This window comes from Scleropages formosus, chromosome 11 (genome assembly GCF_900964775.1).
Source record: "Scleropages formosus chromosome 11, fSclFor1.1, whole genome shotgun sequence".
Taxonomy (NCBI): domain Eukaryota; kingdom Metazoa; phylum Chordata; class Actinopteri; order Osteoglossiformes; family Osteoglossidae; genus Scleropages; species Scleropages formosus.
The window spans coordinates 20,266,877-20,283,487 of record NC_041816.1 but is presented as its reverse complement, the minus strand read 5'-3'; the positions used below and the strand labels follow the sequence as shown (position 1 = coordinate 20,283,487).

At 47.0% G+C, this 16,611-nt stretch overlaps 1 protein-coding gene across 1 annotated transcript in view; it reads left to right on the top strand.

Annotated features, from left to right (window-relative positions):
- Window positions 1-16,391, top strand: part of LOC108940832 (immunoglobulin superfamily DCC subclass member 4-like) — a 42,585-nt gene extending 26,194 nt beyond the window's left edge. Inside the window, exons 6-20 of the mRNA XM_018763223.2 lie at window positions 1,110-1,262; window positions 1,342-1,749; window positions 2,841-3,005; window positions 3,160-3,297; window positions 5,494-5,667; window positions 8,002-8,205; window positions 9,065-9,169; window positions 9,279-9,462; window positions 10,047-10,174; window positions 11,052-11,222; window positions 11,546-11,680; window positions 12,501-12,603; window positions 13,093-13,327; window positions 14,175-14,339; window positions 14,821-16,391. Of these exons, the coding sequence (XP_018618739.2) occupies window positions 1,110-1,262; window positions 1,342-1,749; window positions 2,841-3,005; window positions 3,160-3,297; window positions 5,494-5,667; window positions 8,002-8,205; window positions 9,065-9,169; window positions 9,279-9,462; window positions 10,047-10,174; window positions 11,052-11,222; window positions 11,546-11,680; window positions 12,501-12,603; window positions 13,093-13,327; window positions 14,175-14,339; window positions 14,821-15,303 (2,951 nt within the window). The 3' untranslated portion in view covers window positions 15,304-16,391. The remainder of the gene's footprint in view (window positions 1-1,109; window positions 1,263-1,341; window positions 1,750-2,840; window positions 3,006-3,159; window positions 3,298-5,493; window positions 5,668-8,001; window positions 8,206-9,064; window positions 9,170-9,278; window positions 9,463-10,046; window positions 10,175-11,051; window positions 11,223-11,545; window positions 11,681-12,500; window positions 12,604-13,092; window positions 13,328-14,174; window positions 14,340-14,820) is intronic.
- Window positions 16,392-16,611: the final 220 nt, after the last annotated feature.

The window sequence follows — 16,611 nt, the reverse complement described above, 5'->3', positions numbered from 1 at the left end:
AATGTTATTAGAAATTCTCAAAGGAAAAAGGATGAGGACCCACTTCTGGCATTTCCAACTGGATATGAGAACTCAAAAGGATTCATACATGTACTCGTATATAATTCAACAGACTGAAAATGTTGTTTTTTTTTTTTTTTTTTTTTTTGAAAAGCGTGTATTTGCACAGCACTGTTTCCTAGTTGATTAAGTCAAAGTAAAGGTCTTGAATTTTTGATATGAGTGTACAAGAAGCCTTGAGATGAGGACTGAGTTTGTAGGTTTTGTCAAAGTTTGAGCAGATGGATGAGTAAAGGGTTTTCTTTTTTTTTTTAAACCCAGATGTTAGAAGAGTTCTTGAATAAAATCCCTCAGCCAAATTCCGTCTTTTCTTCGCTTTAAACATGTGATACAGGAGTGTGTGTGTGTGTGTGTGTGTGTGTGTGTGTGTGTGTGTGTGTGTCAACACACCTGAGCCTGGATTCAGCGCCGTGGCACCCTTGGCTCTGCACGTCTCCTGTGCCTTTTGCAAATTGCTCACATTACTGGTGTAGAATTGTGTGTGTTCGCTTCTAAAGTATTAACTTCCTCAAAGGGGTTTTTAATACATGGTGGTTATCTTAATTCCAGAAATGGACTCGAGGGATTTTTGTACTTTATACGCTTCATTCACAGTCTCTGGCCCCTGTAGCCCTGTTCTATTAAGTCCTGGAAGAAAACCGGCATTGCCTATTGAAATTCCTTCAACGCCGCTGGTTTGAACTGTGCCCCTCTCTCTTTTTGATGCGGGTGCCGCTATTTTGTGCCTGTAGTGTCACATGCGGGGTGCAGTCTACACGGTATCAGGTGTGTCCTTCACAGTACCACTGTGAACTTTGTTTCTTGACTTCTTGCCTTGACCATTTAGTAAAAATATACGAGAATAATTCAATAAATGCATCTGTAATATAGAGTATCTGCCAAACACTGGTTTCCTCTGACAGTGAAGGATGGTACTATGGTGAAGGAGTTGTGCTTGGGTGTGTCTTGATTCTTTCTATGGGTAGAGTGTCTCATCTGAATTTACGTGCGAGAATTAAGTTGAGGAAAAACACGTTTGTTGTCTCCGCTTTGTTGCACCCTTGGCGCAGATGGGAAACCCATTGCTACTGATGCAGTTGTCCTGGAAACCAACCTGCTGATCCCAGACACGCGGAGCCACCACGCTGGCGTGTACGTGTGCCGCGCCAACAAGCCAAGGACCCGGGATTTTGTCGTAGCCGTCGCAGAGCTGCGCGTGCTGTGTGAGTGCCCCTGCCGCTCGACATCTCTGCAGTAGGGATAAATTCCAGATTTACCTGACTTTTGTCTTCGCCCCACTAGCTCCACCTGTAATCCTGCAGCCCCCTGAGACGGTGTCCCTGTCCCGCGGCAACACTGCCCGCTTTGTGTGCAACAGCTCCGGGGAGCCGGCGCCGACACTGCACTGGCTGCGGAATGGCGAGCCCGTGCGGCCCAACGGCCGTGTCAAGACCCAGAGCCCCGGGGTCCTGCTCATCAACCAGCTGGGAGCGGCTGATGCTGGCTACTACCAGTGCATTGCCACAAACAGCCTGGGCACGGCCTGCGCCACCGCCAGGCTGTCCGTCATTGTGAGAGAGGGGCTTCCCAGCCCTCCCAGGTTGCTGTCGGCCCTGCCGCACTCCAGCAGTTCTGTGCTGCTGAGCTGGGAGAGGCCAGAGCACAACAGCGAACACATCATTGGCTTCTCCGTGCACTACCAGCAGGCTGGTGAGCTTCGCCGCACCACGATAGTTTGGCTTCGCTATGCTAAAATCTCCGACCTTACCGAAGTCGAACGCTCCTGAGATAGATTCTGTTCATTTTGCTAGCACAGTTCTTGACGTGTTCTGTTATGTTTTTTTTATGCTGTGCATGGTAACAGAGAGCATGACCGCAGAAGAATTGTGCATTTTCTTAGAAGATTGATAGCTTGCCATTTTCCCATATACTTATCCTCTGTTGTCCAGTTCTAATACATTCCAAAAACCAGCAAATCGAATTACTTATTGCATCATTTCTTCTAGGAAAAGAAATTAGATTTATTCCAAGCTCATCCAAAGTTCACCCCAAAATCACTCTAAATAATAGCCAATGTCATAAGGAAAAAGTAGTGACACAGTAAAATGGAATGAATAATAATATTATACACTCATCCCTTTGTGGTCTTTTTTTTTTTTTCTTTTTTTCTGTTTTATGTTTTTGTGGCTTTCTTCCACAATTTTTTTTTTTTAAAAAAATGATTTTTTTTTTTTTTTTATTCAATTGCACCCCCAAAACTTTTTTTTTTTTTTTTTTTATCGCTCATCTGTCTCCGGAGTTTTTTTAAATAAATTATAGAATTTTTATTATAAAATGAATTAAATTATATTGAATTAAAATTAAGACAGGATGCAATCATACTAGTATGCAAGCGAGACAGGAAAGTGTCAGAACGCTACTGAAAGCATATGGGTACTCAGTTCCCACAATGCAGTGTGTTTGTCTTTCTCACACAGCTGCTTTGGCGCAGTTCTCAGATGTCGTCTGTCTATTGCACAAGACAGTGTCGCAGACCGGATGAATCCGGAGCAATTAATGATAAGTAGCGTAAAAAATTGCCAACCAGAGAGGTGAAAAGCCCGATATCAGGAGACGGAATAACAGGATGAGTGTTTATAAATCTGTAGTGCACAACAGCAAGGCCCCTTCTCAGTTGTGAATTTGCTCTGTGCCACCAGGTGCCTGTTGAGTGATGATGGTATCACTGATTTACAGTAGTGGTAAATATTTGTTTCTGTTGTAGTGATAAACGTTGTCTCTTCCTTCTTCTTTTGCTCTAGGCTCTGGCATTGTGGAGTACCAGTTTGCTGTACACAATGACACGACTGAGTATCTGGTGAAGGAGCTTCTTCCTCACACAGCTTACACCTTCTATGTGGTGGCGTACTCCCCCATGGGGGCCAGCCGCCCTTCGCAGTCCATCACTGTGGCGATGCCGGAGGATGGTGAGTCACAGGGTAAAGAGCAGGCGCTGTAAGAGCTGCAGGGAATGGGTAAAGTTTGAAAAGTGCTGTCGACTGCGGTGAATGTGGGGGCGCTGTCTGAGAATAGGCTGCATTTGGAGAGGCGAGATTGTCAATGCCCTGTTTTGTCCCACAGTGCCCATTGCACCCCCGCAGCTTTCCCTGCTCAGTACCTCCCCCACCGACATCCACGTCATGTGGCTGCCCCTATCCCCTGAGCACAGCCGCGGGGCCATCACCCGCTACCGCATAGATTACAGCACCCTGGACGAAGGTGAGCATCCCTTGGTGGCACAGCTATAACTGGGGCCTCCTTTGAGTCTCTCATTCATAATTTGCCATTGTGAAGATCACTTAATATTGAAGAATAGTTTTCATATTGTCACTAGACTTGAATGGCAGTGATTTTGTGTGTGTGTGTGTGTGTGTGTGTGTGTGTGTGTAAGCCATCAGGAGTCAAGTGCAGATACTGGGGAATATTTTCTTATTATTATAATAATAATAATACGGGGGGTATGGTGGTGCAGCGGGCTTGGCCGGGTCCTGCTCTCTGGTGGGTCTGGGGGTTCAAGTCCTGCTTGTGGTGCCTTGTGACGGACTGGCATCCTGTCCTGCATGTGTCCCCACCCCCTCCAGCCTTGTGCCCTGTGTTGCCGGGTTAGGTTCCTGTTCGCCATGACCCTGCTCAGGACTAGCGGTTTCAGTCTGTCTGTTATATATTTTTGCATTTAAATGCTGATGTCCTATTATGACAGCTAATGTAATAACTACAATGGGTTCCTGAATTTTGAACCAACAAGTACCAAACTTTTTGCTGTTACAAACTTTACAGAAGTATTTTTTTTTTTTTCATCACGAGAGCTTGCGCACCAATTTTTTTTTTATTTTTTTAAAATGGTTTTATAAACAGCACAGGGTCACAACAGCATAATGATAGACAGCATAGTGAAAAAGTGAAAATATGTCGACATATGTAGAGCAAGGGCTCACAGTCAAAAGGTTATCATTTATCACAGGTCTGATTATGTTGCACCCCAGTTCCACAGCTTCTGCGTCTGCCAATACTGAAGTGTCGATGAAGTGCCGCCTCTGTGTTACCCTCTACCTCCACTTAATACGTACTTCTGGCTCCGAGTTGATGCGCATTTGTCTGCGTTTCACTGTAAAAAAACATACCACTTACATTTTTTTTTTTTTTTTTTTTACATTTCTTATAATTGTGCTTTTGTTTTTTATTATTCTTCTATTAGGTATAGGTGAATTTCATAATATTTGTGGGGTAAAAGAAAGGATTAAGGAGGTCCAGGTGAGCACCAGCACTAGAGGAAGGGGCTGTCTGCCAGTCTGATCTTTGCGAGAAGTGCATTGGGAGGAAGATGTACAGCGGTGTTTCACCTTGAACTCCTGCCCCCACTTTGCAGAGCTGTCATGTGGCTGATGTTTATACACACACACACGCGCGCGCACACGCATCATCTAAAACCACTTGTCCCATCCGGGGTCGTGGGGAGCCAGAGCCGAACCCGGCAACACAGGGCGCAAGGCTGGAGGGGGAGGGAACACACCCAGGACGGGACGCCAGTCCGTCACAAGGTACCCCACGCAGGACTCAAACCCCAGACCCACCGGAGAGCAGGACCCAGGCAAACCCACTGCGCCACTACACCCCCTGCTGATGTTTACATTTACATCTATTCTTTTAGCAGATGATTTCCTCCAAAGAAACACACAAGACAGCAAACAGACCTCTATGTTGTCGATGACACAGTGATACAGACACATGATTCTGAAAGTGCAGCCACTTAGTTCAATACTAAAACTTCTGCCAAGGCACATTAGTCATAGCTGCATAGAGAATAGAATGCAGTTGAACTGTGCACTATTTCACTTAGCTTCTCATAATATTGTGACATTGAGGAGTCAGGAAGACCCCAAACAAATCATAAATTTAGCTTTACATTTTATACTATTACTATTATACTGCTGTCTAACAAGAAAATTCCTGCACTTTTCCCTCAATGAAATTAAAGCAATGTAGAATCTTCTGGCTGTAACCCTATTTATATTGCAGGAGGTCAAATGTAGGGGCAAAGAAAAGATTAAATTCATTAGCACTCAGTGCTGAATTACAGAGCTATTTGCCCAGCGGGAGACTGATGGTTGAAAGCAGAAAGGTTTTTCCGCTAGTTGCTGTGTGAACCTCTGCTTATAGTTGTCATGACCAGATAATCAGAGGAATTTAAAATCGATGGGTTTTCAGATAGTCATAACCAAGGATGACAAATCATTGTTGGCTCTACTGCAGCACGTTTGTCTCTGTTGGCTTTTCCCCCCCACACTAGATGTTTTTAAACAGATACCAAGAACACATCAACATGATATCGGACAAATGAATGACCCATCTGAAGTCCTGAAATGCTCTGTGTATATTTGCCTATGGAGGAATCGTGACTGTGTGTGCTTCTCACAGCAGACCATGTGTCCTCGGTGGAGGTGGGTGGGAACGACACCCAGGTCACCCTACGGGGGTTGCTGCCCAACCGAGCCTATCGACTTCGCATGGCAGCTGGGACCAGTGCTGGCTTCGGGACCCCCTCAGAATGGACGCTACACCATACCCCGGACCACCTCAACCAGACCAGCGGTGAGGTGCCATCCCCAGAACATTACAGATGTTTTCTCCTAGTAGCCCTGCAGGACCTAAATGGTCCTAAGGTCTCTGAAAACAGTACTATGTCCAGAGGGGGTGGTCTTTTGAAGTAGTTTTTGAAGTCAAACTTCCACACCCTGACAGTATCTCCAGTTGAGAGTACTTAATCCTGGATGACATTCCACTGTTTTCTGTTAAGCTACCAAAAGCTTTCCCAGAACCTCTTTGAGGACATCTGAAAGTCCATCCATCCATCTTCTTCCGCTAGGTGGGGCCGGGTCGCGGAGGCAGCAGTCCGAGCAGAACATCTGAAAGTCACTTTCCATATTCTTTCTGAGCTCCTCCCATACCTTTCCCTGCCTGTACCTCTCAACTTAAGTTCTCAGCGCTAGCTAGACACTTTCAGTCCTCAGTGCAAAAGACCTCTTTTAACCAGCTTCCCTTATTGTTGGTGTGGACCAGTAGGTTCTTGATTTGTCCTCATAACAGACACCAACTTCTAAACGTAGCTTCTCACAGCTGCATCCTCAGTTAAGGTCCTGAAGAAGCTCCGTTTTGATTGGGTGGCCCTGACTTCCTTCTAGATGCAGGTGAAACTCTTCTAGAAGACAGAATTGAATTCACCCATCATATTCATACCAGAGCCTTCAACAGGTGCTCTTAAGAGAATGTCACTGCTTTACATCTCCCAGGTCTTCCAGCAATCCCCCAGTTGCCTGACTCAACTCACCACCAGTGTCCTGGAGATAAGGCATAAAAAAAATCGTGGGATTGTACAACTACAATGTTGTTCATCAAACTATAAACCAAGGTGCTTTAGTGTCAATTGCCCTCATAAACAAATTTGTATTCAAGCATGTTCCTTTTGGCCAGTCGATGATTAACACAAAAGATATTTAATTGACCATTTGGTTCCTATTCGGGCACACTCGGCTTGTCTCTAAGGTCTCAAGAGTCAGTAGGTGGCACGTTCTCAAGTATGGCACCCATATTCTCCAGGAAGGCTAGCTACTACAAACAGATGCTCAGCACAAAAAAATCAGTTTGCTGTAACTTGCAGTTGCATCAAGTTAACCTCTCCATTGGGACAACCTCCAGCTCTGTACCACCCAGCTGGGGGCTAGTGGGTATCATTGCACCCCCCTTGGACCTCTCATAAGAGGCATGTCTGGAGTATGACACAGTCCTTCCCCACTTGAGAAGTGGAAATGGAGCCAATGCTTTGAAGGGAGGTAACACCAGCTGTATCTAAGCAGTACTTTTCCACCTCCAGCTCTTTCCTCATTACACACATGCAATGTTTACAACCGCTTGTCCCGGCAAAGTGGAGCCTAACCCAGCAGCACAGGGCGTAAGGCTGGAGGGGGAGGGGACACACCCAGGATGGGACGCCAGTCCGCTGCAAGGCACCCCAAGCAGGACTCGCACCCCAGACCCACCACAGAGCAGGCCCTGGCCAAACCCGCTGCGCCACTACACCCCCCTCTTTCCTCACCAGCAAAAGGATATTTCACACCATAGGTCTATCATTTTCTCCGTCTCTCCCAACAAACACTGTAGCTGATTTCCTCCAGTTGCCTTGCTTATGATGAGTTTACAAGGAAACTGCAGATAGTTGTTTCCTGGTTGATACCTCCAGTCCATTTGGGTTACATAGTCACCAGGCACTTACCGATGAACCACATCCCCCAGCCAGGCCTTTCTCCAGAAGCTGGGTGCTGGTGATGCAATTCCATTTTAAAGCATGTATCATCATTTTTTATCATCCTGGCAGTCAGTTTCTTTGGATTGCTCTGTCCTGCCCCTCACATTTAAATCATTGGCCAAAGGAAATCCTGTCAAGGGTGCAATGTTTCAGACAGTATTACTTCCAGAATCTCTGGAGCACTCAAGCCCTTAACCACAGAAAGGCAGTGATCCATGCAGGGCTTTATCTGTAGTATCTTAAAAAAAATCTTTAGCTGTTTATAAAGCTGAATGTTGAGGATTAGTACCTGCTCAGTGGCGATACAGTAGGACCCTTCCTGGGAACTGAACAGCAACCTTCAAGATATAAATTGGTTCCTATTTCTCTCACGCACGCACGCACGCTCTCAGAGCTGCTTGTCCCATACAGGGTCGCGGGGAACCGGAGCCTACCCGGTAACACAGGGCGTAAGGGGACACACCCGGGACGGGACGCCAGTCCGTCGCAAGGCACCCCAAGCGGGACTTGAACCCTAGACCCACCAGAGAGCAGGACTGTGGTCCAACCCACTGCGCCACCGCACCCCCTTTGGCTCCTATTTCAGTTTCCTCTTATCTTTTTTTGCTTTTCTTTCCCCCCAGTGCTCTATGCCCCAACTGAGTTGAAAGTCAGAGCCAAAATGTACTCCCTCCACGTTACATGGCAGCCACCACCCAACCACACGCAGGTCTCTGGCTACAAGCTGCAGTATCGGGAGCTGGAACCAGAGAACGTGGAGGAGCGAGTTGGAACCCAACCGATCAAACTTAGGAAGAGAAATAGACATTATGAAATCACTGGCCTAGGTAGGTGACATTGCCGTTAACAAATACTAATTAGATTATTGTGAGGACAAGTTGTTTCTACACATTAGGAGTGGTTAGTTTTCAACTGTTGGCTTTTGACGCAGAGCTACGCACATACACTGTATTGCTATGGTTCAGTAAGGTATTGTTGGGTTTGTACATGAAGGCTGGATTTGGGATGTGTGCTGATAGATTTTTTTTTTTTTTTTTTTTTTTTCCTCCCCCATCTGCTTTTCTTAGTAGTAGTTCCACAATTTACACTCTATGTGATGCATAATTGTTTAAAAAAAAAAAAATGGTTGAGGGTTGGACTCGGTTGGATGTCACTGCTTGTCATTGTCAAAGGATAAATATGTTGTAATTCTGGCATGACTTGTAGCATAGTGGTTAGATCTGCTGCCTTTGGACCCAAAGGTTGCAGGTTTAGTTCCCGCCTCTAACTGTAGTACCTCTGAACAACGTACTTTTCCTCAATTTTTCTAATAAAATTACCGAGCTGTATAAATGGTAAGTAATTGTAGGGAGTTAACATTGTATGTCACTTTGGAGAAAAGCATCAAATAAATGTGATCTGAACTCACTAGTAACACAGCCAAGTATCTTGGACCCACATCCATATTACATTTTTGCCTTTGTTGCTGTTAGTGGGAAAAGATGCAACTTAAATTGTAATTTCTTTTCTGCTTTTGACTGGATTGGTGTTTAGACCAACTTGAACAGAGGTTGTATTCAGCCTGAGATTATCCTTGACCCTTCTAGCGTGAGGCACTTTTGTTTATTTTGTATGGTATCGAGTTCCTTTTCTTTTCATGTTTGAGCAGTATGTTCCCATTCACCTCCTAATGCATGTGTTTGTCAGCCTCTGACCGCATGTACGAGGTAAAGGTGTGGGCGTACAACAAGCAGACCGATGGCTACGCAGCCGTGTGGAAGGGGAGAACAGAGAGAATGCCTTCCACTGGAGGTAAGATGGTGTGTGCCATTATGAATGTGTACTTTTGTATGAGGTAAGGGTACTGCTCCAATGATGGTATGTAATTGACGCTGCCCCCCCTCCCCGACGGTGTCCTCAGCTCCAGCCCAACGCTTCCTGCCCCCATTGCCTCCCAGTAGCCTGCAGGCCTCAGCCAACAGCTCCACATCCATCTGGCTGCGTTGGGAGAAACCACGCTTCAGCACGGTGCAGATCATCAGCTACACAGTGCGCTGCAGTCCAGCTGGCCTGCGCAACGCCTCACTCGTCTCCTACTACACCAGGTAGCTTCCCCAGAACGTCCACTCAGCATTGCAACAGGCATGGTGCTTCAGTGTACATTTTCAACGCGCAGGTGTACGCCGCTCAATGTGTAAGCAGTTTGAATGTTCTCCTCGTGTTTACGAGGGTTTCCTCCAGGTGTTCCGGTTACTCTCCATAGTCTAGAGACTTGTGTTTCAGGTGACCTGGAGACTCTTACTTGGCTGTAGTGTATGTATGTATGTGAGCGTGAATGAGGTGTGTTACATTGCTCTGCTCTATAGACTGGGGAATTGTAAGGAGTTTACTGTATATAGCATTGTAAGTTTCCTTGGACAAAGTTGTCAGCGAAATAAGAATTAACAAACATTACTCAATCTCTCCCCCCCCCCCAAGCTATGCATAGACATGTACCATAGTTATATACTGGCTAGCCCTTTCTCTCTGTCTCTTTCGATATATAATGTGTGTGTGTACAGGGCAGTGATTTAGTTGTGCATGGGCTGTACTTATGTATAGGATGGTATAATGGCTTATGGGCACTGCTGCCACTTTTGTTACCATTTTCAGAGTATCAGCACCCCTCCCTGTGTGTGTCCATCTGCAGCTCTGCTCAAGAGATCCTGTTGGGAGCGTTGAAGCCGTTCACGCGCTATGCCCTTGCGGTGCAGTCCAATGGGCTGGAGGTGGATGGCCCGTTCAGTAATACGGTTGAGGAGTCCACACTCTCTGACAGTGAGTAATGGGTCACACATTCCCAGACTTTTCCTGCTCTCCAAGGTTTTGCAGGTTACTGCTGGTCATCAGCTGTGTATTTCCATTCCTTTCTCCGTGAAATTGATGGGCCTCTCATTGTGAAATAAATTGCTGTTTGAAAGCTATACATCTGTCTGAAAAAGATGAAAGAGAACTAATAGATGGTGTAATAGAGATTGTGGGCATATGGATGAAAGAGAAATTTTAGTGGCTGAATGGGTGGTATGTGTGTCTAGGTTCTTTTTGTGGGTCTGTGTGCATTTTCCGTAGTAGTTTGTATATCTTTGTGGTTCATGTGTCACTTGAGGAGGGTGTATCTGGGACATCAGTGATTTTTTTTTTTTTTTTTTTTCCTCTTTCCTTAGATGTAGTTTATACCAGCGGAGGACGAGTAGGTGGCTGACAGTCTGTCTTGATAGAGGAGAATGGTGATGCGTTGTGTGGGTTTTGCGTGTCATGGCAGGACGGGGGCGTTGAGAAGAGGGTTTCTTCTGTATGTCAGATTGAGGAGATTAAGTTGGGGGGGGGTGGGGGTGGAGGATAATTGGCGGTAATTAAGTGCACAGATGGAGCTGAAACCCCTTGCCTGTCCAACAGGGCAGGGTTCTGCCTTGGCGATTCATTACCAAGGCAGCACCAGGTGGATATGCACCCCCACCTGCCCCCCACATTATCCAGCCTCCTGATTCTGGCTGTACCCCCCTGTCACCAGGTGGTCAATGCAGGTTGCCCTTTGGTAAGGCCCCGTCCCCCAGGGAAAACACACAGTGCTTAATGTCTCGTGTGCAATTACAGAGCAGCTGTCGAACCTCCTCCGGTGCTTAAGCCTCTCTGACAACTCCTTCCTCCACTGCAGGACCTTCCACACCTCCTACAGACCTTCAGCTCAGTGCTCTAGACCCCAACTCGGTGCTGGTCAGCTGGCGCCCACCCCTGGAGCCCAACGGCATCATTGTGGAATATAGGATCCTGTATAGTGGGAACAGTAGCCAGCCAGATCACCAGTGGAACTCGGCGTCACGTGACGGTGTGTCTCTGTGTTTATCTGTCCGTATCTCTGTACTTCTGATGTTCTATTTTTTTTTTTTTTTTTTTTTTTTCCTTCTTCTTCTTCTTGCTTTGTGTGTACCTGGACCCCAGTGTCATTTGTTTAGGTGTCTGTCTTCAGTTTTTTTTTTTTTTTTTTTTTTTTGTGTCTTCTTTTCTTCTTTTTTCTATTGTTCCGTTTGATTATGTCTCTATTTGTGTGTTTCTTTCCCTTTGTCTGTCTTTGAATCTGTTGTCATTTGCCTGGATTCCTGTGTGCTGTGCTGAACCATCCTATCTTGTTTCCCTCCTTGTTTCTCAAAGGGAGTGTTACCAGTACAGAAGTACAAGGCTTAATGAGTGCCACACGCTACTTCTTTAAGATGGGGGCATGCACCTTGGTGGGTCCAGGACCCCTTTCCCCAGTAAAGGACATTCAGACACCACCGGAAAGATACGGTGAGTGTGCCTGCGTCTCAGCACCTTCATACACCCTTCTCAGAGCAGCAGGAAACCAACTTGGCCCAGTCGCTTGTGTCTGTAGGAAAACAGCTTTCAACAGTGCAGGAAATCCAAGGGTTTATCCTGCAGATGTTGGCACGTGGCACCGTACAGACCGAATGGCGACACGACAAACCATTTGGATGTTTTTGGTGGAACATTTGCCGATCGCCTTGGCCTCCACTGAAAACTCCTCTGTTTGCCAATAATAAAGCCCGTTGTGAATGAGAATGTTCTGGAGGGAAGGAAAGGGGGATGGGCCACACCATCTGTCTCTCCTGCTTCATGTGGCTGCCAGAGGAGAGACGCCCATTCGCGACTCCCAATTAATATCTCCCCTACTGGGAGTGTGAAGTGTTTTCGGCAGAGCTCACCAAATGGTTCAAAAGGCGGGGTTGCCTGGAAGATACGGTGATGTTATGTTTTCTGCCTGAAGTTTGTATTTTATATGTTAGCTACCAATGCACCCAACACACTAGTGCACTCCACGGCAAGGTCATGTCACACATAGGGTACGTACAATATTATGACCTACAGCAGGGGTGCGCTATTAGACTATTCCTAGAGTACCTGAATTGTTTCTGCTTCTCAAACCCTCCTCTTTTGAGCATTTACAGCGCTGTTTTAATGCAGGTTGCCGAGCGCTTCAGGTACTCTGATTATTAGAAATTATTGCAGTGTAGTGGTACGCAAAGAACAGCGTTACTGCCACCCATGTTTTAGGAGAAACTGTAATGTGTGATGTCATATCTTTAATACTGCTCCTACACCCATGTAGAGCTGGACATTCCCTCCGTGACGGGCATCATTGTTGGTGTATGCCTGGGCCTTCTCTGCATCCTGCTGTGCATCTGCGTGAGCTTCCGCAGCACCAAGAGCAGGTGAGCACAACCCACCAGATGGAGGGTGAGTAGGTGGCTGACATCTGAAGGATGTGTATTTTTCACATCTCGCACGATGAACCCATCTGTAATTTTCAATTTTTTTTTTCCTTTAACAGCCTTCTCTTGGTAGTAGATGGTCAGATGTTTATAACAAAACAAACATGTTACTTGTCATCCTGTAAGTCAGTAATGGTACCTCAGGGAAACTCTTAAACCTTTAACTTTAGGTTGACAAGGTGATTTGAGAGAAGTGGGCTGGACTAGGCCTGGGTCAGTAGAGCTTGGCATCACAATTGCAGATTCATACTCACATCTACCATGGATTGCATCCGAAGAAGATAATTCCTTCATATGTGTTGTATAGAGAAGACCCAGAGTTCTGTTCATGTTCTCTGTTGCACAGTGCCTTGAACAGAGAGACACAAGGCATGCTCAACTCTTGGGTGGCTTTACTGCAGCTTTGAACTTTTCTCATCTTCGCTCTAGGGAGGGGTCAGGGGGACTGGATTCCTCTGTCCTCCCCTCTCAGTCTCAGTACCGCCGCAGTCGGCCTAGTCCTGCGGCGATGCCGGAGTGCCGAGATTGCCACGAGCTGGAAACGCTGATGCCACCTGGAACCAAGGATTCAGCTGTGACCATGACGGAGGTCACTGAGCAGCACAGGCTCATGGGACCCAACGCCACCGATGACAGCTTGGACCTGGAGCCCAAAATGAGCGAGGTACGTGGACAAGGTTTTCTCTGCATTTGTGAAGCAGCCAACCTCATGACCCTAAGCCACATCAGAGATGAGCAGTTCCAGCAATCAAAAGGCCCTACAGCTATTCGAGCAGATTACACCTTTGTTTTACCGTTTCTATCTGGATGTATACCTCAGACACCTGAGGCGGACACATAGCTCAGACTCTGACTTCAGTCATTCTACCAAGTGCTGAGATTAAACAAAAGCCATTGCAGTCTGCGACCTTCAAGCATTGAGTGCCTCCCCTGGTACATGTATTCACAACAGGTCACGACATATCAGTCCCTAAGAGACTGTCGGAAGGAGGTATAGGGTTCTGTGCGCTGGGATTCGAGACTTTCGGGACTGGTGGTGTTGGAAATGCAGATGGCTGCTGAGGTTACGTGTTAAAGCATGCAGCTTTGAAGTCACACGAAGTGATGGCCATAGGATTTTTGTTGTACATCATGGGCTTCTCACACACTCTGAGGTACTTCTGTACGTTTCAGCTTTATTTGGACGTAACCATTTTTTTTTTTCTCTGCCCTGCAGGGCTCAATCAGTGTTTTTAAAATAAAAAAGCTAGAGATGTCCAAATAAATTTGGAACTTGTTGGTGTACACCATGTGCACCCCATGCGACTGCCATATGCTGTGCTCCCTGTCACAGTGTTGTGCATGCTGCTTGTCCTTCATTCTCTTACATTTACACCTTGGCCTCGGGGTGATTCTCATTTGGCCGCAACAAGGATCCGCTAAAACACGGTAAATGAGACACAGATGGTCTGCCTGGATCACCACCCGTCTCTTTTCTCCTCCTTCTCACCTGCTGTCCTCTTCTCCAACAGCCCGCTTGGAACGGGTCGGTCAGCCGCAACTGGGCCAGCCGAATCACCAGGTACCGAGACGCAATCACAGAGGACTCCCCAGTTCTCAGCAACGGGTCCCTGAGTCCTGGGACCAGGCGGACCCCTGACGGGCTCTTGGAGGCCTCCTGCACAGAACCTGGCAAGGTTAGAGCGAAGTAGTGTTAGCGCAATCTCTCTCTCTCTCTCTCTCTCTCTCTCTCTCTCTCGCGCACGCACACACACACACACACACGGTAGACACTGAAACGGTGCCCTATCTGTGAGAATCAGTGTGTATTTAATTACACGCAGAATATTAATATAAACACAGAATCACAAGACACCCTGACACCTGCTATTCACTGGACTTCAGTTACAGTATTGATTATTTAGCAGACTGGTCCTTAGCAGAAGTAAACTTTAAAGTGTTTTCAAAGCAGTGATTTTTATTTTTGTTTACCCTGCACTTTCGCACTTCTCTAACACACTTTTGTTTGCATTGTACTTCAAGGTGTCTGCTAAGTGAGTAAATGTACCTGTATTCAAATTTGAAGTCATAGAAATGGTTACCATAATGTTAATGTAGGAGGTCATCATGATGTCAGTTCCTTCCTGCTAATCCAAGAGGCTGGTGGCTGCCTTGCAGGGTCACCCGGGAGAGATGCTGTACTCCTCGGCCAGCAGGAACCGGGTGGAGGCGGAGGTGATCGTTCACTCAGAGCTGTCAGACCCAGAGTGCGAGCAGGACACCAGCAGTGAGGTAGCGAGCTCTCTCGGTTCTTTGAGCCCCTCTCTGAAGGATGTGGCTCCTGCCCCAGAGCCGGTTGGTCCCTGGGATCCGGAATCCCAGCCACAGGAAGAAGGGTCTCCTCAACCCTTTCCTAAACTTGCTGCTGAGCTGCAGACCGATCACACTGGACAACAGGAAGGTGGAGGAAACGGGAGCAGCCCTACCACGAGCCCCGGGGTGGAGCTCACCAATGGCTTCCATTCACCTGAGCACCTGGAGAACGGCAACCCCCTCCAACCTGAGAACAGACACTTCCTGTCTGGGAAGGGCCTCCCCCCTCCGCTCGCCTCCTCCCCATCCCCTTTCAACTCTGCGCTGCACAGCTACGTGTGCCCCTAGTCCTGGCTCCGGGAGTGGGGAAAAAGAACCGAACTAGAAAAACCGCGCCGAGCCTCTGAGGCGAATGAAGTACAGTACGCCTTCACACACCACGGCAATACACAGGAAGCTGAGCTGAAGAATGTGGACTGGTGTCGTGCGTTCAAAGGCCGACCGGAGTGCGCCTTGCAGCGTTTGTCGCACTACGCAGCACCTACAAGGTTTTGTGATGAAATGTGGGAGCCCAGGCGCAGGAAACCCGATTGTGAGCACATGAAGAACCCTCACATGGTAAACTGGTGAACAGGGGGATAGTGCCACTCTTATTTTGTGCAACGACAGAGCAAATATAACTTAAACCCCCCGCCCCCCCGTGAAGCAGGCCTGTGTTTACCCACTCTGAGAGTGCTGACTGCCTGTCTCTCTCCCCCATTCTCCTGATGTCTCAGGGTATATACACACACACACGTACAAATTCACAAGCACATGGACCACGCAATGTGCAATCTACACACACACACACACACCGCGCATTTCGACTTGCAGGCTCCCTGAGTGGAGTTTGGGGGTCTTGGGTGCCTAACATTTTAGGTGCATTTGTATCGTCTGTGTATTTATATTGAAAGTATGTATAGACTACACATAGCAGGAATTATGTGAAGATGAAGCAGAAAGGAGGAGGCTTGCAGGTTCAACTTGCAGGTTCAACTTGCATGACCTGTATCGACTGGATAGGACTCTGAAGGTGGGAAGATGAGATGAATATTTTACAGCAGCAAAGTCTCTTGATGTGACTCCCAGTTAAGACCTACCTCATTTCTGTACAGGATTTTTTTTTTTTTTTTCTCCCCCCCCTCTCTTTTCCTCTGTATGACTTTGCCAGTGTTGTTCAGGGGTTCCTTTTAAACACGGGGTTTATTTGTGTGACTCTCAGCCTTCATTTCAAGCGGTTTGAATTCTGCCTTTGTTTCCCTCCTTTGGAATCCATGGAAAAGTTGCTGGATGTGACACTTCCGGTGTTATTGCTGGGAACAGCTGTTTCCAGCGCAGTTTTTCCCATTGCTTGTGGTGCATCGCTAATTCCAACCGTTCTGCTCTGTCCAGTTCACAGAGACCACTGGAGAGAGGCTTCTCCTGTTTTTACCTTTTGAAGCTGGTAAAGATTATGAGGAAGGGCTGTACAGGCATTAGTCATAGTGCATGGTCTTTATGCTATGGAAGAAGACCAGTAACTGTATGTCGGCAGACCTTTTTTGTGGCTGTCTGAACTTTTTTTGGCCCTGCTCTCAGGGGTTGTAGTTTGAAGCCATGACCCTCGATGATCTCGCC